The 27,048-nt window shown below is 38.3% G+C and overlaps 1 protein-coding gene across 1 annotated transcript; it reads right to left on the bottom strand.

The window, feature by feature from the left end:
• Positions 1-13,414: 13,414 nt before the first annotated feature.
• Positions 13,415-20,454, bottom strand: LOC131434346 (cilia- and flagella-associated protein 58-like). The gene is made up of 6 exons (XM_058601016.1): positions 19,933-20,454; positions 19,525-19,874; positions 18,833-19,459; positions 15,087-15,214; positions 13,728-15,022; positions 13,415-13,665 (listed from the first exon to the last, which is right to left on the bottom strand). Exons 1-6 carry the CDS (start codon positions 20,056-20,058, stop codon positions 13,492-13,494), a joined length of 2,700 nt encoding a protein of 899 aa, XP_058456999.1. The 5' UTR covers positions 20,059-20,454; the 3' UTR covers positions 13,415-13,491.
• Between the last annotated feature and the right edge of the window lie 6,594 nt (positions 20,455-27,048).

Genomic DNA, 27,048 nt, shown 5'->3' with positions numbered 1-27,048 from the left:
ATGAACGATACTTGGCTTGTATTCATTTCATTCAGTATCCTATCCAGGTAAAACTTTTAGTTTTTCTACAATCTGAATTAATATCAATTATTTGATATTGCACAACAAAGAAATATCAATGCATTGAGCTAAATAGACATTACTAGCATAATAAACGTCAGTTATAAGCTATGTTGTATTCAACTCGTTGTTATTTCAACACAAAACCCAATGCATATATTTGTGTCATATGCGTTTATGTCATTTTTGCTCACGATATTACGCCACCAAACACACTGTGCATTTCTCACACCACTAAACGCGCTGCTAGCAAGCAATATACGGAAACGTTGAAAAATTTATAAAATTCTCTTGAAACTTTTTCAAATTTCAGTAATTTTGGGCTTATAGTTTTGAGTGGCCTTTTTAGATTAATTGTGAAATTTTACTCCAAACACTATTTTTCAGTTCCAAAATCATCTCCTTGGAACGGAACAATAATCGTTTATAGGGTAAGAGCTCCCTATTTCATCTCATTTGTAAGAACGTGACCTTAAAAACCTGATTTAGCCACTAAAATCACTATGATTTTTTCATATTTCTGCTTAAGTCGCCTTGCTCCACATGGAAAATCGATTCACATTCCTTGGAAATTAAAATAATGCTCAAAAAATCAGCTAAAAACACTTCTGATATGTTCACTACTCTGCTCCTAATTCCATCTTAAAGGATTTTTATTCATACTATCGTTGGTCCTTTATTCATCCTATTAATTAGTAATGGCGACAGCAATCAAAACAAAACATTGCACTATTACACTCTCAGGCTCAAAATGTCCGAATTTTTCTTAAAAATGGCCTGATGCCAACTATAAGACAACACACGATATTTTTAGAACCAGTTTTGAATCATTTCGACGTTTGAAAATTTTTGGGTCGTCTTCGTTACCTTTCGTTTTAAATTTAAAATTTTACTGTACAGTTAATTTGGTAAACTTAACAACAAAACAAAAAAGGAATTGATTTTATTTAGGCATTAGCCCTTCTAAAACAAAATGCAGAGCCAGAGATGCCATTTATACAGATTTATCTGTATTGTATCGATGTTTGCGTTGATTTAAATCAGAGTACAGATGTTATACAGATTTCCTAAATGTAATACAGATTTGTACAGGTTCATAAAAAGTGAGAAGTGAAAAATTAGACTTTTCTATGTGAGTATCTATTACTATTTGATTGCAGTAATTCTTTGAAAGTTTATTAATCAACGGACAAATCGCATGTTAAAATGGAAATCTTCGCAGATATGAAGAATTATCTTTTAACATAATTTTATTAGTGAAAACAGGTTGAGCAGATATAGATTATTTATGCAAAGCAATACACAGTTTTTATGAAAATATCTGGCATCTCTGTGCACAGCCGATGAAACACACACACACTTAACAGCGTTATGTTGACATATAGCGAAAAGAAACCAGTGCTACTAGATTTGGCACAATGGTTATTTCATTAGTATTTAACACGCTCTTTCTGGTAATATTCGAAGCCGAAATAGTTTTTTTTAAATATAAATATCAATAATATAATTAAACTAATGTCACGGATACCAAGAAAAAACTTGTTGATGATAATTTGAAGAAGAAAAACAATTTTGTTTTGTAACATTATGAGAAAACCTGGCAACTTTGCGAAACCAAATGAGATGAAAACAAAGCGCAATCAAGTGAACTAAGTGAAACACTTTCGTCTCATATTTTTGAAGACTTTTATTGTTTGTCAGGTAGTTTTTGAAGTTTTTAATCGTTAATTAAATAAGTGGCAAGTGAACATTACTAATTATGAACTCATCTAGCATTCGATAGTAGTGTAATTGTGCGAAATATTGATCATGTTTTGAGTCAAATCGTTTGGTAGATATTCAGAAACATGACGAACTGTAAATCTTGAGACGAAAATGTGTCCTAAATCGAAGAGTGAGTTTGTTTAAATGAAAAAAAAAACGATCACCGAAGAATTGAAAAACCATTTCTTCCCATGGAAAAGTGTGACAATAGCTCAAATATTCATTTTTAAACATTTCACAGTTTAATTCAGGTACGTTGTAAGATATTATTCATGTTCAAAGTAATGAGATGAAGGGATGAGATGGAAAAAGGAGCTCAGATGAAATAGGCCCTTACCCTACATATCAGGAGCTATAAATGTGAACCCTGATTATTTCTGAAGAAATAATGTAAAAGATTCATCCGTAAATCCGTAGATCTGCTGATAGATCCGTAGAGTTGGCTTCGCTGATTGGCTGCCCAACGAATCACTGCCTTGCATTGGTTTTGATTACTTGTTTACACCAACAACAAATGACATCTGTTTATATAGAATTGAAAAGCAGTTTCAATTCAGTTTCCATTGTCTTAATGCGTTGAAGGAAACAGTTATCTATATTTTAAATCGCTGTCAGTCTTCCCGTGAACATCGGCACGTTTGTGACTGTGCCCGAAGTTTCAAGCACATATCCAACCACAAACTTACTGCAAGTACATGTCCATCCCGACCATCGTACACGAACGAACACAGTAGGTTCGAGTTTCCGTGCACGTACACCGGACACATGCAAGGTACGGTTGAATAGATAGATAGATAGTTGCGATAGAAGAAAAACAGAACAAAGCAAAAACAATACAAGTTCGGTAGTAATCAGAATGAGAGAAAGGCGAGTATAATAGGAGCGAAACATATCTCCGAATGTCAGTGTTGCCGTTTATTTACATTTATTTGATGAAGAAATAAATCCAACAATGGACCAGTTTGACAGTTCTGCTACACACACGGATGCAGTGTGTACTGAGAGAGTTGTATACAAAATAATGAAGTGTGCGAGCCACGGTCTTTTAATTATGGTGAAACGCGAAACATTCGGAAAAAAGCTGCGAGATAAACAGAAAAACAGGCCCCAAGTTGAAGTTTAATGATTAATTGTATTTCTAGCTTTCAACATTTTCCTGCTACAAATCTCAGCTGATGCACAGCAGGTACTCCAACACTTTGAATTTGTTTAATATCAGTGTCTAACTGACGAGAGAACAGGAAACATTTCTGGAAGCATGTAGCCTAAAAATTCACTCAATTTGCTACATTTACAAATCGCTTGCCGCACGAAGAAAGTTTTGATGAGTTGAAACAATAGTTTCGCAATGTTTCGAAAAATAAATTTGCTCAAAGTGTACAGAATAAAGAAAACACGACACAAGTCCGACCAAACCACTTACTAGTCCCTCGGTGTCGGCAGCAAACCACTACCGGTACTCTTCACCTAAAAACGTATTACACATCCATATAAATCAACTCGTTCGGACTACAACTACACAGTCCAACCAGTCGATCTCTCTTGTTTGCTTTGGTAAGTACGGAAAAACACGAACCACGAAGAAATCGCAACGACGTCAACACGCGATACAGGACCGAGTCGGTGGGTTAAGGTAACTTGTACAGAGACGTGCCGGCCGAAGAATCCGGAAGATATAGTGCTTCGAGGAGAGTCTATTCATCTAGCAGAACTGAACTATCTGGCTAGTTGAATTACACGTTTCAAAGTAACTGAAGATTATAAAACTTAACTGTCAAAACTGTTGACTAACAGAAAAATTCGAATCGAATCAGTTATTGGCAAATCTACTTTTTTTTACTGTTTATAAGTTATGCTAGAAATGTCAACAGATCAGCAACCGTTCACTGGAAACGACTTATCCAAGTAGGCTTAGACAAAGCTCCCCGCTTTGGTTTCCACGATACACGTATAGGCAATGTGAATCAAAACAAAACCATGTTTCGTTATATTGCACTCGATCAAACTCGATATTGCACTTCCGTTGTGATCGTACAACCGTTCGCCGTGCGGAAAAAGCAAAACAAGCAAATCACGCAGTTTATGTGTAACGTTTAGGGTTTCAATGAATGCGCTTTGCTGCGATGCGTCAGTCCCGGTGTTTCATTTTTGAATTCGATTGACCCACCTCATGGGCGCAAAACACGCACGCAGGCATAGGAAAGAAAACAAAAATGCAATCGCCAAGCCAGTGGAAGCGTTGAATAATGCATGGTTTTACTGCGAAAAAGGAAGTTGTCTTTGCTGTTCCACGATTCAGACCAGACTACATCGCACATGAACCTACATAGGATTCCATTCATGCTGGCTTTTGTTTCGAACTTTTCTCACTTTCGAAAGCTTGTTTCACTCGTTTCGCTATCGCCCGGGGTAACGAGGGGGCTAAGCTTACTATGTTCTTGCGTTGTTTTATGACCTACGTCAATTTGTTCGGCGTTCATGCCGTCAGTGATTTCAGTTGCCAGATAGACTCAACGTCTCAACGTTAGAACGTATCACCGGGAATTAAAAGCAAAATAACAGGTTTCGGTGAACTCGCTCTAGAACAGATAGAAATTCTCGAGCGTGCCGGTGTCGATAACCAATTATTAGTGACCTTGAACTTGAACTGCGAATGACTCTCGTCGCCTACTGCGACTATCCTATACGTAGGCAGTTAATCTATGCGAACTGCACGGAAGTCAGTGCAGCTTTCGCCGGTACAGTCTCGTGTCCTTGGATCGGGCAAGGACTTGGTCGTATCGAAGAACTGGTTTTGCCGCGTTGCACCCAGGGGTGATCACAATCGAATCATTAATCATCACTGTTCGATAAAATTTACGTACCTACCACGGCGAAGAAGATACAACTTCAATTATCATCTCACCTAGGCAGGGACGAAGGTAACCGGCAAGGTTCTAGACATATGCTATTTATTTTACGATCAAGATGGAAGCGAACATAGAAGATTCCGTACTATCGCAACTGAGAAACCTGCACGGTCTGGGTGTGTCGCGATTCCCAAAGATGATATAGAGTGACATTTCACCTATTCTGGGCGTGATTTTTTTCCATGAACTTTGGTTGCTTGGAACTGCCGCAAACGACAGTATACTTATTTTTACCGATGCCAACCGACAATGGTCATTGAAATCGGCAAAGTTCGAATGTCAATGAGAGGTGCGGCGTTTTAAATGCGGTGGCGTGTATGATGTTTTCAACGTTACATGTTAATTGCTCGTTGGATAACACGGTGATCATAGGTTGTTTCGACTTTCCCAGGGTGCAATCCGATCGAAATTGGTCCAATCATATCTAAATCGATTGTTTGTTACTCTTCAGCGTGTTTATCTGGAATTTTGTCTGTAATCAACTAACAGTGTACTACTTACACCCTATTCTGAGTGAGGAAAAGCGAACGGAGTTTGTTAATTCGTTTCCTTTTTATTCTTATTCATATTTTACACCTTTTCGAACTGTTTTTAGTTCAATTCCAAAATAAAAGTTTCACATAACTGAATATATAAATTTATATCATATTCTTTATTTTGTCGGATATATAGAACTTGTAGCCTTGACAAATACAAATAATAATACCCCTAAGTCCCATACAAACGAACCGCCAATGTTTGGTTCACAGCCTGAACAAGTAAGCCAAATTACTCCCTTTCATTGCGATAGTTTGAAAATGTGGAAGGAGATCGTTTCTGGCAACGCTTTATACCAGTTGCTACGGTGCAAAACAAACTTGTTTGTTTATGTTTATCGTTGCTGTATTAAACTGCAACAATCAGTCTAAATATCACCGGCACTAGCACAAAAGATGAAAAATGAACACAAACACCCACGAATTTACAAATATCATTACAGCTAGTAGTATATTCATGGTGGCTCAACCATTCTAGATTATTGTTTAACTTACATTTCGCTTGTAATCTTGATTATCAGATAAAAACTGTTTGTTTATTTATTTTTCACTATAATAAACAGTAACTATGGTGAACTTGTTCTTACCCTTCAGTGTTGCTAGTTTTATAGAAAACTCGTTAAAGTACATTGTCACTCTGACAGTATATCATGACAGTGTACCGCACGATGCAAAATTTGTCCTTGAAAATTTATCGAAGTATTCCGTATTATAATTTGTATTTGGCCTTGACCCTGAAATTTGCTGGAAACAAACAAAAAGGCCTAAGTCACATGACTTTTACTTTAACACAGTCATAAAATTAGCGAAAATTCAATGACATTTATAATGTTGATCGGGTTATAGTTGGGTTGATCGAGCACTCAGAAACAAGTAGTCAAATAAGAATTTATTACTCAGTCCGTCTTTAGGGCAAAAGCGGTCATTGATTACTACACATGCACTATCAACTTAGAACGTATCCAGAAATAGATATTCTTTTGTTAGATAGTTAGAACTAGAAATTTTTTTCGTTTCTGTAAGACCTGGATCATAATCAAGACAACGAAATATGTATGATGTATCATGTTTTTATCAATTAGGCTTTCTGACAGCTCACTTACAACCACAAATCAGAGTTGCCAGATATTTTCATAGGAACTCTGTATTGGACTTCCGGTGAAACTCTCAACGGGTGAGCACGTTGCATCGTGTTAGTCCGGAGAAAATTCGAGTATTTCGCCAGAAAGAAAGGATTTTCAGCCGTACTTTGACGATTCGACGCAGCCACACAGCGCGATTTTCGCTTGTAGTCAAGTGAAAATAAAGTCCAGACGAACTATAAACGACGACTATAAACGAAAATTAACTGGCAATATAGCCTTAGTTGCTGTGCCATCAATTCGGCGTCATCTCAAGTGAGGTGACGCCAACCAGAAAGAAGAAGAAGAAGAAGAACTCTGTATTACTCTCTATAAAAAATCTGTATTTATCTGTATTCGCTAATAAAATAAATTTCAACAATAAAATGATGTTAAAAGATGTTATTCCAACACATTATGGCTGTAGAATGGTAAATTCAATGAGACCAAGACTTTGCTTCTCGTCACTGCAATCAAATACTAATAGATTGCTCATACGAAAAAGTTTTTATTTTACTTCTTGGGAAATTCGTATTAAATTTAGAAAATCTGTATCAAATCTGTATTCTGTATGCGTATGTAAAAAACTGCATAATACAGATAAATCTGTATAAATGGCACCTCTGCCACAAATGTAAATAAGTCTAGTTTGTTTTCACCAGGAAACGCATGCATTAAACATAATTCAGACGATCAATCAGCTTCGGTCGACATCAAGATTAATTTATTAATTTTTTTAGCCGAATATTGTTCGCGTACCTGACGTTAAAATGTTCCGTGAACTTGACGTAGTGTCCCTTCATATGAATTGCTTACAATTAATGTGGTTGTTCCGTGACCGTTCCATGCCGGTGATAGTCGCCTGATGCTACGTGTGAATTGCTTTTACATATTGTTTTGTTTTCATCAAGAAAAGTATTAGCCACCCATTTTTCACTATGGCCGCCGTTCATTTTTCATCGGGCATAGAAACCTCAATTAGGCTTTCTGACAGCTCACTTACAACCACAAATGCAAATGAGATTGGTTTGTTTTCATCAGGAAACGCCAGCATTAAACACGATTCAGACAATTAATCAACTTCGGTCGACGTCAAAATTAATTTAATATTTTTTTAGCCGGACATTACTCACTTACTGGACGTCAAAATATTCCGTGAACTTGACGTTGTGTGCCTCCATAAGAAGCTTCCACTTAATTTTGTTGATGTAAGCTTCTTATGGAGGCACAGAACGATGCCACATGTGAATCGTTCTTGCATATTGTTTTGTTTTCATCAGGAAACGTATGGGCCACCCATTTTCACTAGGGTCGGTTGATTTTTCAAAAGGGCGTATAAGCAAGTGACAGTTTCTCTTTGTTTACTTTCTCTTTTATTAATTACCAAGCGGTTTCCACGTTTATCACTCAATTCTTTGCATGAAATGATACCCGAAACTTTCGACTTTCAAACAGAATAGTGATATCAAAGAAAATCTTTTTAATCACAGCACAATAATCGAAAGAGAGTGATTAAAGAAAAACTGTCACTTGCTTATACGTCCTAATGAAAAATCAACCGAGAATTTAGGATTCTATGTCCGGTGAAAAATGAACGGCGACCCTAGTGAAAAATGGATGGCCCATATTAGGCTCTCTGACAGCTCACTTACAACCACAAATGCAAATGAGATTGGTTTGTTTTCATCAGGAAACGCATGCATTAAACACGATTCAGACGATCAATCAACTTCCGTCGACGTCCAGATTATTTTTATTAATTTTTTTAGCCGAATATTGCTCACGTATCCGATGTTAAAATATTCCGTGAACTTGACGTAGTGTCCTTTCGTATGAATTGCTTACAATTAATGTTGTTGTTCCGTAATCGTTCCATGCAGGTGATAGTCGCTTGATGCTGCGTGTGAATCGCTTTTACATATTGTTTTGCTTTCATCAGGAAACGTGTTGGCCACCCATTTTTCAGTAGGGCCACCATTCATTTTTCACCGAGCATAGAAACCTCAATTTAGGATTCTATGTCCGGTGAAAAATGAACGGTGACCCTAGTGAAAAATGGATGGCCCATATATATTCTGATGAAAACAAAACAATATGTAAAAGCGAATCAGACGTGGCATCAGACGACTATCACCGGCTTGGAACGGTTACGGAACAACAACAATAATTGTAAGAAATTCATATGAAGGGACACAACTTTAATTTTGACGTCAGGGTAGGTGAGTAATATTCGGCTAAAAAAGCGGGTGGATAATGTCAGAGACATAACTGGATGTCGTGAATACGAAAAAAAACTAGCACGTTTTCTTCACACTTTCGAACACCAGTTATTTGATCGATTTTGTGAATTATGCAACCTTTCCTTTTTTTAATTATAATAATAATAATAATGATCACAGATTTTTGAAAAAATGACCTGGAATTCTTGCGCAGGCCTGTCCAGCAAATTATCTCGAAAAACGGATCGAGTAAAGAATTCTTACTAAACTTCTCGTTTCTGAGTGTTCGATTAGGGACCCTTTCATAAGTAAAAATTTCATGCTTCATTCCTTCTAGTCTGACTAATTCACTTCAGACCAGTATCTAATTTTAAAATCCATTTCTGGAATTCAGTTACAGAATCCAATACCACATTTCTAGATCTATATTACAACTCAGTTTCTCGTGCATAATCCAAGGGTAGATTCGAGTTGCAGAGATCTGCAGCTGGAATCGAATTTCAGAACTTGACTCTAAGCCTGTATTTTGAATCCGAAATCTGGAATTGAGATTAGGATCTTGATTCTAGACCTGACCTTTGAAACTAAATTTCGAAAATAATTCTGGACTAGAATCAGCATTTTGAAACTGAATTCTGGAACTGAAATCGAGGTTCGGACCAAATTCTTATCCGGAATACAATTTCAAAATTCTGCAATTGAGTTTTGAACCTGAAATTCCTTAACTTCCAACCGAAATACAGAACCAGAACTCAGATCTAATATTCAGTTGTTCTTCAAGAATTCAATTCTAAAATACATTCCAAAATCCGAGTTCAGAATTCAGTTCTACAATGCAAGTCGAATTTGGTTCCAGAACTCTGTTCCACAGTTTTAGAAGCGTAACTGAATTCAGGAACTAGAACTGAGTTTCGGAGCTGAATGTCGGATCCGAATTTGAAAACGGAATCTTGAACCGAATTTCTGAAACTGAAATTCAGTTGCATACCAAATTCCAGTTGCAGAGTTCAGTGCTATGATTCATATTCATAATTCAGTTCCAGAACACAGGTTTAGTGATCAGTTCAACAATCCAGATCCAAAATTTAGTTCCCGAGTTCAGGTTCAGCATTCAGTTCCAAAATCTAGCATAACAAAATTAAGTTTCATTATTCATGTCCAGGGCTGGCAATAATCAACTCCGTACTTCATCATCACCGAGTTCAGCTCACCTGCAAATCGGTTTCAGAAGCATCGCTGAGCGAGTTGAGTAACTGGGTAACCATTTGTGTAGAGAAAACATCGTCTCAACATCGTAATTTCAAGCCACGACGTAAAATACACTGGTGGCGTAGTAAGACAGTTTTGGTTGTGTTGGTAATTTTCTCACGAAATTAAGTATGGCGCGCCGGGATTCAAGCATGTAAACATAAACAAACGACCAGTTCAGATCGGGATTTCACTTCTAAGTTACTCCAGTTGTCGCGCAGCCTGGCGAATCTTTCGCACTAATTGAAAATCTGAACATTTATTCTTCAAGGGCTTGCAAGGTAACGTCGAAATATAGAAAATTTTACACACATCCGATTCTGTTCATTTCGTTGGAGGAAGGATTTGGCGGATTGCACTGTGGTATCTATTACAGTTATTATGGATAATGGAGTGATTGTGCTGTGGGTGGCATTTCAAATGCAGGTGATGAAAACGATTGAAACATCCCGGAACAAAACACCGCAATTCACTGTCAATATTTTCGCAAACAGAATCAACTCTAAATATTTTCATTAAAGCAACTCCCGAAACGTCAGTTGTTTATGTTTTTCTTCTTCGCGTCTCTCTGTTATTCCAAAATAAAATGACAACCGCACTAACCCATAGAAAAACGTGATCACCAGGTATTTTACATCGTGGTGTCAAGCAATCAGCAGATGAGCGCTGAGTGTACATCAAATATTAGAACCCACTGAGAGACGATTTTTGAGTTGTGATTTGATGTGTGTGTACATCAACACATTGAATCAGATTCTTGTGACACTGTCTCGCTTGTATTCCCCATCCACCAGAGTTGCCATGGGCGGCCAACGTTCGAATCGATGCCATTTATATCCAATTCTCAAGACATGTTTTCGTATGCTGGAAAACGCATTCGGTTTTAGTAGCCAGTTGTGTTTAGCTCGAGACATGAAATTCAATCGCTACGGAACATCACGCTACGATTTGACTTTTGTTTCCGTACATTAATGCACGTGCTCGTTTTGAGTATCAGCAAAAACAAAACCGAAAATCTGGGTTGTGTTGGCAGCTCTGTGGTTTAAGCATACACTCACCGGTGTAGCTCGGTACGGTGATGCCAAACTCAGTACTCACTTTTTGAAACTAGGAATGAGAGTTAAATGCTAAGAAATCAAAACTGAGAACCATCAATACCATCATAATTTGATGTCAGCGGTGCTCTGTATAGGTGAGTGTGTTTGTTTAGATCAGCGATGAGTTTCATCTTTACCATCATTATACGGATTGCATCGTAAATCATGAGGTGAGCTGATTAATAGAAAAAATCGAATCTCATGAGCGAGTTTTTGCCACCCTTGTTCATGTCCAGGAATCAGTTCTAGCATTCGGCTCTAAAATTCGGTTCCTGAGGTCCAGAATTCAGATTCTTTAACATCAAAACAACTGAACTTGATGGACAACTAATCATTCTAAACAACCGGGATTTTTCTGTGTGTAGACAGCAAGAAAGTGTACGCGAAGCTTGCTCTGTACATTCAGATTGCCAAAAGTTCCTTGCGTATTTTTAAGCAGCAAGAAAGTGAATGTGTGTTTTCAGTAATTGTGGAACTTTTGGTTGTTTGGCTAGTACCCTGATTTCGTCTCATAAGAGCTAGATTCCGAAGATTCAGAAGCATCGTGCAAGGGAGTTTTTTTTGTTTTCAATTATATATTTCCGATTGATTGTCAATTGAATTTAAAATAAAATGCATCTGAGATATGATATTCAACCAAGATAAATCCGAGACAATCAACAAACAATCATTAAATCGAAATTAGCTACTTCAAGATTATTTTTAGTTTATAAATTGGCTCAAGTAACACGTTTCCCTAGTTATTTGAAGATTTGTGCGTTTGCCGATCGAAATTCAGAATAGAAGGGAGTTGTCACCCTTCTATTCTGAATTTCGATCGGCAAACTAATTAAAATCAAGTAGTCAAATTTGCTGATTTTGGTCTTTCCGTGTAGATCTGGAAAAATTATCGCGATAAGATTTCACAAGCGCCCTTATTCTGAATAACGACGTATTGATTTTTCGATCGAATGTGGTTCGATCGAATCATAGCTACTTTTGATTTTGCTAGCGTTATTGGGAATACAAATGAAATACGAGGGAAAAAACGATATGACGTTATTCAGAATAAGGGCGAAGGAAATGCAAAGTTTTGCGTACGATATGGAAGTAAGTTCAATTTCGATCACCAACTAAAGGGTGATTTTTTAAGAGCTTGAGAACTTTTTTAAACAATAAAACGCATAAAATTTGCAAAATCTCATCGGTTCTTTATTTTAAACGTTAGATTGGTACATGACATTTACTTTTTGAAGATAATTTCATTTAAATGTTGACCGCGGCTGCGTCTTAGGTGGTCCATTCGGAAAATCCGCTTTTTTATCGACAAATTTTGTTCAGCGATGAGGCTCATTTCTGGTTGAATGGCTACGTAAATAAGCAAAATTGCCGCATTTGGAGTGAAGAGCAACCAGAAGCCGTTCAAGAACTGCCCATGCATCCCGAAAAATGCACTGTTTGGTGTGGTTTGTACGCTGGTGGAATCATTGGACCGTATTTTTTCAAAGATGCTGTTGGACGCAACGTTACAGTGAATGGCGATCGCTATCGTTCGATGCTAACAAACTTTTTGTTGCCAAAAATGGAAGAACTGAACTTGGTTGACATGTGGTTTCAACAAGATGGCGCTACATGCCACACAGCTCGCGATTCTATGGCCATTTTGAGGGGAAACTTCGGAGAACAATTCATCTCAAGAAATGGACCGGTAAGTTGGCAACCAAGATCATGCGATTTGACGCTTTTAGACTATTTTTTGTGGGGCTACGTCAAGTCTAAAGTCTACAGAAATAAGCCAGTAACTATTCCAGCTTTGGAAGACAACATTTCCGAAGAAATTCGGGCTATTCCGGCCGAAATGCTCGAAAAAGTTGCCCAAAATTGGACTTTCCGAATGGACCACCTAAGACGCAGCCGCGGTCAACATTTAAATGAAATTATCTTCAAAAAGTAAATGTCATGTACCAATCTAACGTTTAAAATAAAGAACCGATGAGATTTTGCAAATTTTATGCGTTTTATTGTTTAAAAAAGTTCTCAAGCTCTTAAAAAATCACCCTTTATATCAACGTGCCTACGCTAATGAGGAAGCCATTGAAATGTGCTAAACATTTCTCTAAATACTATGTTGAATAATAACATCTTGTGTCAATTTTCCATGATCCATGATTCCAACCTTGGCCTTGTCCCACAAATCGCATTCAAATACGAAAGCATGAAATTGATAGCATCCTAATGTGAAAATAAACTCTAATTTTCACGGTCCCCATTCACTGCCGGCTAGTGTTGCCAACTTGGTGAATATTCGACGGTTTAATAGAATCCGAACCGTTCCATACTTTCTCGAGATTCTGCTAGATTCCTTCCAAACGACGGACCTCCAACACCGTTTGAATCTATGTTAGTGTTAACAACGCAAATAAATAACTCAACGACAGTAATAGCCCCGACTACAACAAAGCAAACCAATATTTACACTTCAATATTTATTTGTCACACAAATAGACCCTATACTTCACGCACCGGAATCGCGTCAGCACTGTCAAGCAAAAAATCACCTAGCAGATAACTTTGAACCCGGATCCCAGCATGCGATATCCGCCACTCCGACTGTCTCGCTGCTGGATGACGATCACCTTATCGTGATGATGATGCGACTGCGAGCGGCCAATGCCGTTCGCCGGAATCAAAACATTACGGACGGATTCCGCTAGTTTCTGTTTTTCTCGTTTCTGAAATAAACGGCAAACGAATTAGACCCGACATCCGGGCAACGGTAAATGTTCGAGCTTACCTCATTGACCAACTCTTTTTTTGTCTCCAGCAGCGATTTCTTCAGTTCATCCACCAGACACTCTTGGCTTTTGCTGTCACTTTCCTTGATTCGGATCTCTGCTGATAGTGCCTTCAACTTTTTGGTTCTGGCTGTCAGGGCTCTTTGCGTGGCACAAAGTTGTTCCTTCATTTTCTGGTGGGGCAACTTCTCGACCACCTCCTTCAGTTCACCGTAAACTTTCTCCGATTCTTTGATGGTCTTTTCCTGTTCCGACACCGTAACCGACTGGTACAGAACCCGCCGTTGCAGTGTTTGTACTTTCACAATCAAATCCATTTTCTCCGGGTCCTTGCCGCTGAGCTTGCGCCACCGATGTATGTTCATCGGTGTTAACATTTCATCCTCCAGAGCTCTCGCCTTAACCCGTTCCTGGTTCAGTACTCGGTTAAGTTGAAGCACTTCCTGTCGCATATCGGCAGTATTTGCCAGCCCCCTTGCCAGTAAGTTCCTTTGAGATCGCAGATTGCTGATTTCAATCTTCAACAACCGAATGTCGTCTAGACGGTCTCTGTACTGGCTTTCTCCTCGATCCAAAGCCATATTCAACATGTTCTGTTTTTCCGTCAGATTGTTGATCTCGTCCACTCGTTGTGTTAACTGCATTTTAATCAAATCTTTCTCGTTGATCGTTCCATCGAGCTGCTTTTTCAATCGCATCATGCTTGCCGCATCCTCCGTCAGTGTCTTGTTCAATCGAGCGTTCTCCATCATGTTCTCGTTCAGTTCCGATTTCGTATGCTGCAACGTAGTTGATATGTTCTGCCACTCCGTTTTCAGTGATTGTTTGTCCTTCTCAAGCCGATCAATTGTCTTGTTTGCCTTGAACAGTTCCGCCACCTTGGTTGTATTCTCATCCTTTAACTGATCAACGGAATGCACCGAAGTCTTCAGTCGATCCTTCAAGCTATCATTCTCCTTCATACAAATGCCCAAATCACGCTCAAAAACGTTTCTTTCACTTCTAGTTAGCTCCAGCGAGTTCTGACACTGGAACAGTCTGGATTCGGTTTCCTTCAACTTCTCCCGAAGCTCGACGATCTGATTTTGCCGGTACAGAAGATCCTCGCTCATCTGCTCCAGCTTGTCGGTCAGGTTTTGGACTTCTTCGGCGTTCCGGTCGCGATCTTTCTCGATTTTCATCATCAGCATACTCTGCTTCTGGGCTGCCGCCTGATGTCCCTTGATTTCGTTGTCCAGTGTTTTCTGTTGCTTTTCCAGTAGCATAATCTGATCCATCAGGTCCGAAGTTATCTCTGAAAGAGAAAGTTGGCGTCAATCATTGGATACACGGAAACCGACCGTCCACCGTTAACCAACTGTTGGCTTTGGTAAGCTCCTTCCGAGTCAGATCACGTTCCCGAAGAACGGAATCCGTCTGCTTTCTGGCGATATCGAAAGCCTTCTTAGTGGCGTCGCGTTCCTTCTCGAAAGTAACGATGGTATTTCTGGAGAAGGGAAAACGGTTAAAATATCAGTTAGGTGGAGGATCTTTATTGTTGCATGAGACATTCACAATCATCGCTTGCCCATAATTTATCAACGTCAAAAATATCTCGTCGTTTAAACCTATGAATGAATCGAGCGCATTTTCAATTTCCTCGATTGAAACTGCATCGATCGAAACCGGTGGTAATTAGATGGTGCCAAACGTGGATTATACGGCGATTGAGACAGAATTTCCCATTGCGTTGTTGTGATAAAAATAGTTTTGCATGATCTCAAATTCCCTGCCATTTTTCCCTCGATATCCACTCCAAACAAATTAGTTGGTTTCGATACAACTTTCAATGTCAGGAACCGGAATACTGGAACGTTTCCTATCAAAACTGTGAAAATTGTTTCAAAGTAGTACTCAAATTAAATAAACTACTTATACTTAGCGATTCAAATTGAACTACTTAGTGGCTATAGTAGTTCAATTTAGGATGCTATACACTAATGAACCCAAGACCGAATGGGTAGAGAGAATTAATACCGATATTGTTTAAGTTGCAGAAGTAGTCATATTTTTCGTTTCTTCGTGTTTCTTTGTATGATGTGAAGTCCGACAAATAGAAATCCGAAGGTGCTATATCCGGACAATAAATTGGGTGAGGTGAAATTCTCATATCAGCTCTTGCTAGTTTCCGGTAGCATTTGGCTTAATGCACGGCTCACACGCATTAATTGCTGACGGTAGAGCTTTGCACTCTTTGACTCACCAGTGTGGCTCAACATAAACTGCTAGACAGACGCAAAATGAAATTATTGCTACTTGCAAAACCCTTTTTGCTATTACACCGGAGTGTAATGTCTAAACTGACGTCAATCTGTCCAGATTTTTATGCTTAATACTTGGCATCCCTGTTCTGACCCCGAATGTCGTCATTTCATAGATTTTATCGTTGATTTCTAGGAATTTCGATTGTTTGTGAATTTCTGAACCAACACAATATTCTATTATACACTGCCAGAGAAGATTCTGTGTGCACGAACCGAGTATATTTATTAAGAAATTCTTTCCCTTTCGCGCGGCACATTTCAAAGCGACACCCACATTACTTTTGGTAAGTTATAAATGTTGCGAACCGTTACATGCGTTACTTATTTGTAAGTTATAGACGTTACGAAGCGATACTTTTTGTAGGTTATAGGTGTAACGAAGCGTTACTTCTTTGTAATTCATAGACGTTACGAAACGTTACATGCGTTACTTTTGTGTAAGTTATAGGAGTTACGAAACGTTACATGCATTACTTTTTTGTACGTTACAGGCGTTACGAAGCGCTACATGCGTTACTTTTTCATAATTTATAGGCGTTTCGAATCGTTACTTTTTTGTAAGTTACAGATGTTACGAAGCAATGCATGCGTTACTTGTTTGTAAATTAGAGGCGTTACGAAGCGTTATTTTTTGTAAATTATAGGCGTTACATGCGTTATTTTTTGTAATTACATTTGTAAGTTACATTTTTGTAAGTTATAGGCGTTACGAAGCGTTACTTTTTTATAAGTTATAAGCGTTACGAAGCGTTACTTTTTTGTAAGTTACAGGTGTTACGAAGCATTGCATGCGTTACTTGTTTGTAAATTAGAGGCGTTACGAAGCGTTATTTTTTGTAAATTATAAGCGTTACATGCGTTACTTTCTTGTAAGTTATAGGCGTTACGAAGCGTTATTTTTTTGTAAGTTGAAGGCGTTACGAAGCGTTACATGCGTTACTTTTTTGTAAGTTATAGGCGCTACGAAACGTTACATGCATTACTTTTTCGTAGTTGTAGGCGTAACGAAGCGTTACATGCGTTACTTTTTTGTAAGTTATATACGTTACGAAGCGTTACATGCGTTACCTTTTTGTAAATTCTGCGTTACTTTTTTGTAAATTATAGGCGTTACATGCGTTACTTTTTTGTAAGTATAGACGTTACGAAGCGTTAGTTTGGTGTAAGTTATAGGAGTTATGAAGCGTTACATGCGTTACTTTTTTGTAAGTTATAGGCGTTACGGAGCGTTATTATTTTATAAGTTATAGGCGATACGAAGCGTTACATGCGTTACTTTTTTGTAAGTTATAGTCGTTACATGCTTTACTTTTTTGTACATTAATAAATTATAAGCATTACATGCGTTACTTATTGAGGGTTAGTGTGTTATGGGGTATTTTATGAGTTAAATTTTTATAAATTATAAGCGTTACATGTGATTTTGTTCGTTGTAGTGATTTTTCTCCAGCTGAATTTCTCTTCGGTCGTAAATTTTCTCTTATCTAATAATTTTCTCCTTTAAGGAGATTTTCTCGTCGAGGTGATTTTTTCCGGTAATTTTTCTCGTAGTTATTATTTTGTTTGTTAAAGGTATTTTTTATAACCGTTGTGGTGAATTTAGATTCTAAGATGTTTTTCTGCACTTTCTCTGGCGGTAATTATCTTCGACTGTATATTTTATCTTTTGTGGTAATTTTCTTTGCTGTGAAAAAATGTTTGTGATTGTTTCGTTGTAGTGAATTTCCTCGTGTAATTTTTTTCGGCAGTGAATTTTTCCGTTGTGATGATTTTGGTGTCCGATCTAAGTATTTGAATTGAACTGTAATGTACTTCATTTCAAGTTCAAGTAACTTGCAGTAAATTTCAATCAAGAGACCGTTATTTGACCATAGAATGAGTGTCCCAAGCAAACGATAAGTCAACATAGACTTTTTCAGCAAATTGGTATTTGAAAGTCTTACACGGGAGGACGAGACCAGATGAACCTAATATCACTATCTTCTTAGTCAAATATTGTTTTTATTTCCCATGAAGTAGCATGTTAGATTCTACAGTACAGATAATTTCCACGGGTTTAACTAGGTTAGGGTCCAAGCTCTGGTTAAACCCCATTTTACAAATCAATCTTTTCTTCCACCTGTTTCTTGCGAATTATCCCCATTTTATCTTCAAAACCTTTTGAAAACCATCGAATGGAGTATTTATTCAGCACATTCGTTTTTTATTAGCACTTGTACCGGGAATTTTGTCGTCATCTTATCGCTTATCTATCAACCCACATTCACCAATCACAGCTCAGCAAATGTAGGCCTTCGGCTCGTATGAGTAAGCAACAATTTGCTAGCCTTAAAGCCAATTAGCCTGAGATGCATGCACGCGCCAATGTATTTCTCGAACAAAGCATTGCTAGAAAACTTCAATCCAAAAAAGAGCCTCTTGCTGCTAGTCCTGCAATCACGCACATGTCTGAAAACTGATACCGAAACCAAATATTCCACTAATTAAACCAGGCACTAAACTTTTGATTCATTCTTAATCTTATCGATTAGTTTATTAGCCTCAATTAGTTCGTCAAAATGAGCTACTTTTAATCGTATAGGGGTGAATAGAGGTGCGATCATGCAATCTGGAAGATTACAACCATTTTATCGTTGTTCCCACAATGCAATGAGGTAATAATAATAACAACGAAATTACGGTAATTAACCCATAAAGATCCACGATCCACCGGCGAGCTATTAATCGATGTTAGAGGAAAAATTTACGTATTGCAAGTTTACGTGTGATTGCAAGTTTCCAGGATTGCCAGGAATACTTACTTGTGTTTTGTTACCTCCTGATCAACCGCACTTTTGGCCGTTTCGACAGTTAGAATCTTTTTCTGGAGCAACTCCTTACTCTTAGTCAATTTAGCATTCTCAAGTCGGAACTTGTTGTTTTCGTCCTCCTTCAACTTCAGTATGTTAACCTTGGTGTTTAGTTCGTTGGTGACCTTTTCCTTCAGCTGAACCATGTTTTCAAAGTCCCCCTGAGCCTTCGCCAGTTTCACCTGCAGCAGATTGTTACTCGTCGTCAGCCGTTCCAGGGTGGTTCTAATCGCTGCCATCTGCATGCCCTGCTGAACCGTAGTTTTGTGACTTGCCTCGGCTTGTACCTTGAAACGATTGGCATCTTCGGTTACAGTGGCTAGCTCTGCGGTCACTTCAGCGTGCTGAATGTGCAGATTCTCCAACATACGCTTGTCACGGAAGGCTTCGTTCGACGTTTCATCCAACACCTTGTACAGCTCCTTAACCTTCGCTTCCGTATCGGAACATTTTGCTTCCAACTCCTCGGTGTACACACGTTGCGTGTGAAGACGACGATTTAATTCTTCAACTTCTGCGAAAAGACGATCGCGTTCCCGGAGGATGCTCTCCTTGTGTTTACCCATGGCAGTGCCAACTCTAAAAAATACCCCCTCCTTTAGAACAGCTAACCTACCACAAAACAAAAAAAATTCTACACTCACTCATCATCCTTATCGCCATGTCGATCCGACACGGCAACCAATTTCTCCAGTTTCTCTCTCATCTGATTCATTGCTTCCTGGGCGGTTTGTTCGCGCGTTTGTGCCGCATCCGCTCGTTTCCATGCATCCTGGATTTCCATTTTCAACGTCTGAATCATATCCTGATCCCGCTGGGAAATCGAAACGGCCTGCGCCACTCTCCCGGCTGCGGCCGCCACTTCCCCCTGCATGTTTTCGATCTTCTGTTGCTCATCCAGCAACTGTTGTCGAAGCTGCTGGCTGGTTAACAACAATTTCTGAAAATCCTCGGCCAGTCCATACTGCTGGTTCCCCTGCAGATCTTTTACGGTCTAAAAAGAAGAGTTCCGGAACGGATGTTACAATTCTACACATCAAACCATTTCTAACCAGATTTGCTTTGGCGCAGATCTCCTCAAAAAACTCATCGTTGATCTCCTTCGGAATAAGGTCATCTTCAAATGTGGATTCCGGTGCCTGCGAATCCTCTCCACTTTCCTCAACGATTTGATCCATTCTGGGGCTTGGCACGGACACACCCAGTCACAGTGAATTCCAATCGAACAGTGAAAATTTTCTAGGCTGAATTATTTTCCCAAACAATCCATGGAAACTATGGAGGGCTGGGAAATTGGCGCTCCGATGGTTGTCCTGCTAACGAAACTGTGAACACATTTGGGGCAATTGGCACCGCAAAAAGGCAAAATAAAATAGCAACTGGTGGCTGTTTTGTGTTTTTCTTTTTACTCGTGCAAAATCAATCTGACAGGAAATGGTTTTCGGGGGCAGACGCCTACTGTGAATGGAAATTTGATTGATATTTTTATCGTCACAGAGAAGGACGACCTTCACAGCTTTCATAGTCTAAAAATCGGTTCATAAATTTAACCCAATTCTTTCACGAAAACAATAGTCGCGGTAATAATTATGTGTAACGCATTGCACCACCCGGAATTACGGAAGAGTTGCAGAAACACCGAACAGAGTGGATATTTGCACGACACATCGGAATTCTGGATGTCGGACAAAGAAGTTGACACATTCTTGATATCTGGTTTGAGCGCTGACCATTCAATCCAATGTATTCAGTTTGCACGTTCTGCATTCCGTGAATCAGTAACGTAGCTGGGGGTTTTATGAGAGGGTGTTGCAATATAATTTTATCAATATTTTTGGTATAATTTTTTTTTACAATTCTATTTTCGATCTTGTTTTGAGTTGGTTGGCCTCCTCGTTGTACTATTACAAGCAGGTCCGTACACAGGATATCGTTTCTGGGGGGACACCAGATAAAAAAAAAGTAATGTGACTGAAGATTACTTATGTACCCAATTCTCGGTGCGCCTTCTACCGTCCTTTTTAACAGACACTACACTGATAAAAATTAGCACGATCGATTCATATGTAAACAGCACTTCAATTTAATATGCTTTATCATTTCAAAACATAACCAAAGCGATTTGTTTCAAAATTTCATGTGCAAATTCACTAAGATGCAAGATAAGAATATTTTTCACGTAGCTTTGATGTGTTTTTCCTTTGAATGTAATGTGTTTTGCTATTGAATCGAACTAACAGATCGGCTGAAAAGTTCGTATCGTTTCTATGAGAGAGTGCCACTAGAATTAAATCCATACCATTTTCAGTTAGTACCAACCTTCAAAAGAAACGTGTATAAATTTGACAGCTGTCTGATTATTAGTTTGTGAGATATTGCATTTTGAGTGAAGCTACTTTTGTTATTGTGAAAAAAATGGAAAAAAGGAATTTCGTGTGTTGATGAAACACTACTTTTTGATGAAAAAAAGTGCCGCCGATACCAAAAAATAGCTTGATGAGTGTTATCCAGACTCTGCACCGGGCGAAGCAACAATTCGTAAGTGGTTTGCAAAATTTCGTACTGGTCATATGAGCACCGAAGACGATGAACGCAGTGGACGTCCAAAAGAGGCTGTTACCGATGAAAACGTGAAAAAAATCCACAAAATGATTTTCAATGACCGTAAAGTGAAGTTGATCGAGATAGCTGACACCCTAAAAATATCAAAGGAACGTGTTGGACATATTATTCACGAATATTTGGATATGAGAAAGTTTTGTGCAAAATGGGTGCCTCGTGAGCTCACAATCGATCAAAAACAACAACGAATTGATGATTCTGAGCAGTGTTTGGAGCTGTTATATCGAAATAAAACCGATTTTTTTCGTCGATATATAACAATGGACGAAACATGGCTCCATCACTTCACTCCGGAGTCCAATCGACAGTCAGCTGAGTGGACTGCACGCGATGAACCGAACCCAAAGCGTGGAAAGACTCAACAATCGGCCGGTAAGGTTATGGCGTCTGTATTTTGGGATTCGCATGGTATAATTTTCATCGACTACCTTGAAAATGGAAAAAACCATCAACAGTGACTATTATATAGCGTTATTAGAGCGTTTGAAGGACGAAATTTCAAGAAAACGGCCTCATTTGAAGAAGAAAAAAGTTTTGTTTCATCAAGACAATGCACCGTGTCACAAGTCGATGAAAACCATGCTGAAATTGAACGAATTGGGCTTCGAATTGCTCCCTCATCCACCGTATTCTCCAGATTTGGCCCCCAGTGACTTTTTCCTGTTCTCAGACCTCAAGAGAATGCTCGCTGGTAAAAAATTTAGAAGCAATGAAGGTAATCGCTGAAACTGAGGCCTATTTTGAGGCAAAGGACAAATCGTACTACAAAAATGGTATCGAAAAGTTGGAAGATAGCTATAATCGCTGTATCGCCTCTGATGGCAATTATGTTGAATAATAAAAACGAATTTTGGCAAAAAAATGTGTGTTTCTATTAAACGATACGAACTTTTCAGCCGAACTGTTACATGTGTTAGAGCAGTGATAGTTCAAATGCTTTACACATGACGCTAGCGTGCAAATTATTTTCAGTGCAAACTGTTTCATTGGAACTGTCATCGTGGAGTATTCAAATAACATTTGTGACTGTGCCCGAGAGAAGGTTATTGTATTACATTTCTTTACGTTTACTGTTATGTTATTTCTGTAACACATGTCTAAGAGCTTCTAAATATTTATTCAGAGCAACAATCCACAAAACTTGTGATGATGCCATATATTCTGAGATCATTTACATTCCTAATTTAAATGACTACAATTCACTGGCAGAGATGCCAGGTAAAAATATCTTCAGACTGGGTTGCAAAAGTCAGTAATTTCTCTAGTAAGGCAGCAAATTCTCTATAAAGTATGATACGCTAAACTGACTTGGCGAGCAAAAAAAAACGCCGCGGTAATTTCAAAAGTCTGTATATTGTGACGAAAGTCCGAAAACCTCGATTTTCAAAAGTCTGCGAAAAAAATCTCCTACAAACAATCACCACGATTCTGTTTTTCGTTCGAATCGGATTGTTTCGATCGAATACGAAATTTGGTATTCTGTAGCTCGATCGATTGCGAGTTTTTCAAACAAAAGCATCACTCGATCGATTTAGAGAATGCAAATTTTTACATTCGTTCGACAAAATCCGATTCGATCGAAATACAGAATAGGGGTTAATGTCTGCAGCGCTATATACGAAATCTGCAGATTTACAAACAAATCTGCAGACCTGGCCTCTCTGTTCACTGCCTACAGTAGCACAGTCGATTCGTGAAGAATTGAAAACATCTTCTAAATTTATAGGGCATATTAGTAGATGATCATACAAATTAACTTTGACTGTACTGGTTTCGGATTCAGGTTCCGGAAATAGTGGTCTAAAATTCAAAAACGAAACTCACACAAATTTTGCAGAGATAAATTAACGTTTGAGCACAGGTAATAGAATGAGGAAGCCAAATCAGGTGAACGAGGGAGATGCCCAAACAATTGAAACCTATACCGTTGACTTTAACCATGGTTTCGGTCTTTAATCGCTTCATTAATGCACTCTAATACTGGCTTTATTTCTGGTTTAAGGTAGTCCTTCAACAGCATACAAATCCGATCATAGGAAACCGACATTGTGATTTTTCCGCCCCATTGAGACGTCCTTCGAGGCACTCGTGCCGCGTCGAAACACTCGTGCTGACTTCAGTCGATTGTCGGGTAATCATTCGTTTCTCTAGCGTATAACAATGGATTCAGCCAAACATGTACTCGAAGTGCGCTTGCGTTCGTCTTTCTAGCCCTAAATAAGTATGTGCAGGTTCCAGCGGAGGAATATCTCTCTCATCTGCAGAATCTTGCTTAACTAAGGCATGCTCGCACACTTTCTTTTTTCAGTCCTCCATTTTTTGTGGTTCTGACTCTGTTGTGCTTCGTAGGACCTGTCGCTGCGTGCTTTATCGGCAGGGAAGTTGTGATCATCACGTAACTCTCAAAACCTCTATCGCACGGTGTAATCTACAGGATCAACAACCCCAAAATATTTCTCAAACTTTTTTTTCGTTCCTGTTTCTGATTGCGAGTGGGGGCCCTCGGCCCCCCCTCTTGGTACGTGGCTGTCGGTAACATTTGAAATATTGAAACTGTTGAAACTTGTGAAATAACATTTCATTCAACTGACTACTCTCATATCAAGAATATAAAGATTCCTTCATGAATAGAATAAAACAAACAATTCGCTAGAATAATATTTAGGCTCATTTTCCTTCAAAATTAGATACAAGTTTTCGTTTCGATAAGATATGTCATTGTGCTAATTTTGATCAGTGTAGTCCATTCATAATTTTGACATTACCAGTAGACAAATAAGTGACTCTTCAATATGATAAAATTGAGGTGCCAAAACTCTTGTAACGCTTTTTAACACCTATAACTTACAAAAAGTAACACATATAACGCTTCCTAATACACAAAACTTACAAACGGATGTAACGCCTCGTAATGCTTGTACCTTTAAAAAATGTAACACAGTAACGCACATAACCCATACAACTCACAAAAATTTCACATTTCGTAACGCCTGTAACATACAAAAGGCAAAGATTCATAACGCCAACCTTACTAAAAAGTAACGCATGTAACGTAGCGTAACGCTTGTAACTTACGAACGAGTAGAACTTGTAACGCTTATAACTCACAAAAAGTAACGCTTCATAACGCCTATAACTTACAAAAAAGTAACGCATGTAACGCTTCGTAACGCTTATAACTTATAAAAAAGTAACGCACGTAACGCTTCGTAACGCCTATTACTCACAAAAAAAGTAACGCATGTAACGCTTCGTAACTACTATGACTCACAAAAAAGTAACACTTTGTAACGCCTATAACTTACAAAAAAGTAAAGCATGTAACGCTTCGTAACGCCAATTACTCACAAAAAAGTAACGCATGAAACGCTTCGTAACGACTATGACTCACAAAAAAGTAACGCTCATTACGCTTCGTAACGACTATGACTCACAAAAGAGTAACGCTTCGTAATGCCTATAACTTACAAAAAAGTAACGCATATAACGTTTCGTAAAGACTATGACTCACAAAAAGTAACGCATGTAACGCTTCGTAACGACTATAACTTTATTTAAGAAAATTATCGCGTGCAACGCTTTCTAGCTTCTTGTAACGCTTCTCATCTCACGATAATATCGAGTGAAGCGCTTCGTCAAATGAAACATTTTTCCATATTGGGGACGGGTATAGCGTGATGGGTAAGTGGATGCTTTTCACGCAACTCGCCTGGGTTCGATTCCCAACTCTGCACATACGTTCAGAAAGTTTTTCATAGCTCGAAGAAGCGAATGACTCTAAGAATCAAATCTCTATAATCGAAACAAAAACAAATCCAAAGTACCTTTAATCAGGCGTTGACTCAGATAGGCCTCAGAAAACTTCGTAACGGATATAGCTTCAAAAACTAAACTACACAGAAAGAAATAATGACATGTAAATCAATAGTAACATGGAATAGACATGGGTTGAATCGAAAGTTTGATTGAAAACCATCATCGAAGCAAAGCTAAATTGGATTGCAATGAAATTTCAATGAATAGAACTGTATCTTTCAATTAATGCTTAGTTTTGCGATTAAATTTTATTGAACTGTAAAGAATTGTAAAGTAACTTTCTGTTTAATTGCCTGCTCCAAATATGTGCATTAAAATAGATGTAAATTTTTATCTGTGTACTATTTTATCTATTTTATGTATTATTATTATTGTCATTTATTTTACCTCGGTTTCATCCTCCATTTTATGTGGTTTTTATTCTGTTCTACTTCGTAAGGCCTGCCGCTGCATGCTTTATCGGCAATGGAGTTTCTGTTTCTGATTTCGGGAGGATTTACTACTGTCATTTCTGTCACAAGATCTTCTAAATGGCCCTTTATTAGAGCACAACAATCCACAAGACTTGTGATGATGCAATAGATTCTGAGTTCATCTACATTCCTACTTTAAACGATGACAATTCACTGCATATATCATTCGTGAGTAGCACGAAAAGAAGTGGTTCGAGACAATTCCCTTACTCCGATACGTGTAGAACGGAAACATCCTTTAAGTTTGTAGGTCACATTAGTTGATGGCCATACAAACTTACTTTGGCTATACTGGTTTCGATTTCAGGTTCCGGACGTGGCGGTCTAAAATTTCAAAACGAAATTTTTCAGAGATGACTTGAGGTTTGGGAACAGAAAATAGTTCGATGAAACCAAATGAGGTGAACAAGGAGAATGGACATGTAATTGGAATCCTAAACCGTTGATTTCAGCAATGATAGAGATACTCATGAGCTTCGTGTAAGGCCATTTCTCGATGATTTATTGTACGCTAATACTTACATTTTTTTCTGTTTTGTGGGACTCCTCCAAAACTGTACTACACATCCAGTAAAAAATGTGTAAATTTGCGTCTTCTGAGAGTGACTCATTTTTTCAGTTCATCTAACATATATTCAATACTTTCTGACGTGTTTTTAAGTGCTGAAATATGAAAGTTTACATATCTGCTTGGAAGGTTAGGTATTTCAGACACATTCTTGTGAAATTCAGTCATTTTACGAATTACGTTCTTATGAATTGAATCATATGTGGTTTTGTGTCATCTGTAAATTTTATTATTTTTTTGCTGTGTATGACCCAGAAAATCGATATCATGACCGTTCCGACCCATTGAGTGTAACTTCGAGTCCTTTGACGGGTAATCAATATGTTCATCAATATAGTCCAACAATAACTTTCAAACGAGCCTAAGTTTGTTAAAATCGGTTCAGCTGGTAGAAAGGTGCACGTACATACATACACAGTTTCCGACCTAGTCGAGCTGAGTCGATTGGTATAAAACACTATGGCTCTCCGAGGCTCCGTTCGAAAGTCAGGGTTTCCAGTAATTCTATTATCTTTCTATAAAAAAGACAACGTAGAATTAATCTACGATCAAATCACGGAGTTTCGTCCTCCTTGACGATCAGAGAAACATTGACGTCGTTGAAGAACAGAACGTTAGTGGCCCTCGATGACTACCCTGCAAAATTTAGAATTAAAAAAAAGGCGGGTGGGTAATGTCAGACATAACTG

This window comes from Malaya genurostris, chromosome 1 (assembly GCF_030247185.1).
Source record: "Malaya genurostris strain Urasoe2022 chromosome 1, Malgen_1.1, whole genome shotgun sequence".
NCBI lineage: Eukaryota > Metazoa > Arthropoda > Insecta > Diptera > Culicidae > Malaya > Malaya genurostris.
This window is presented reverse-complemented; position numbering and strand designations above follow the sequence as displayed.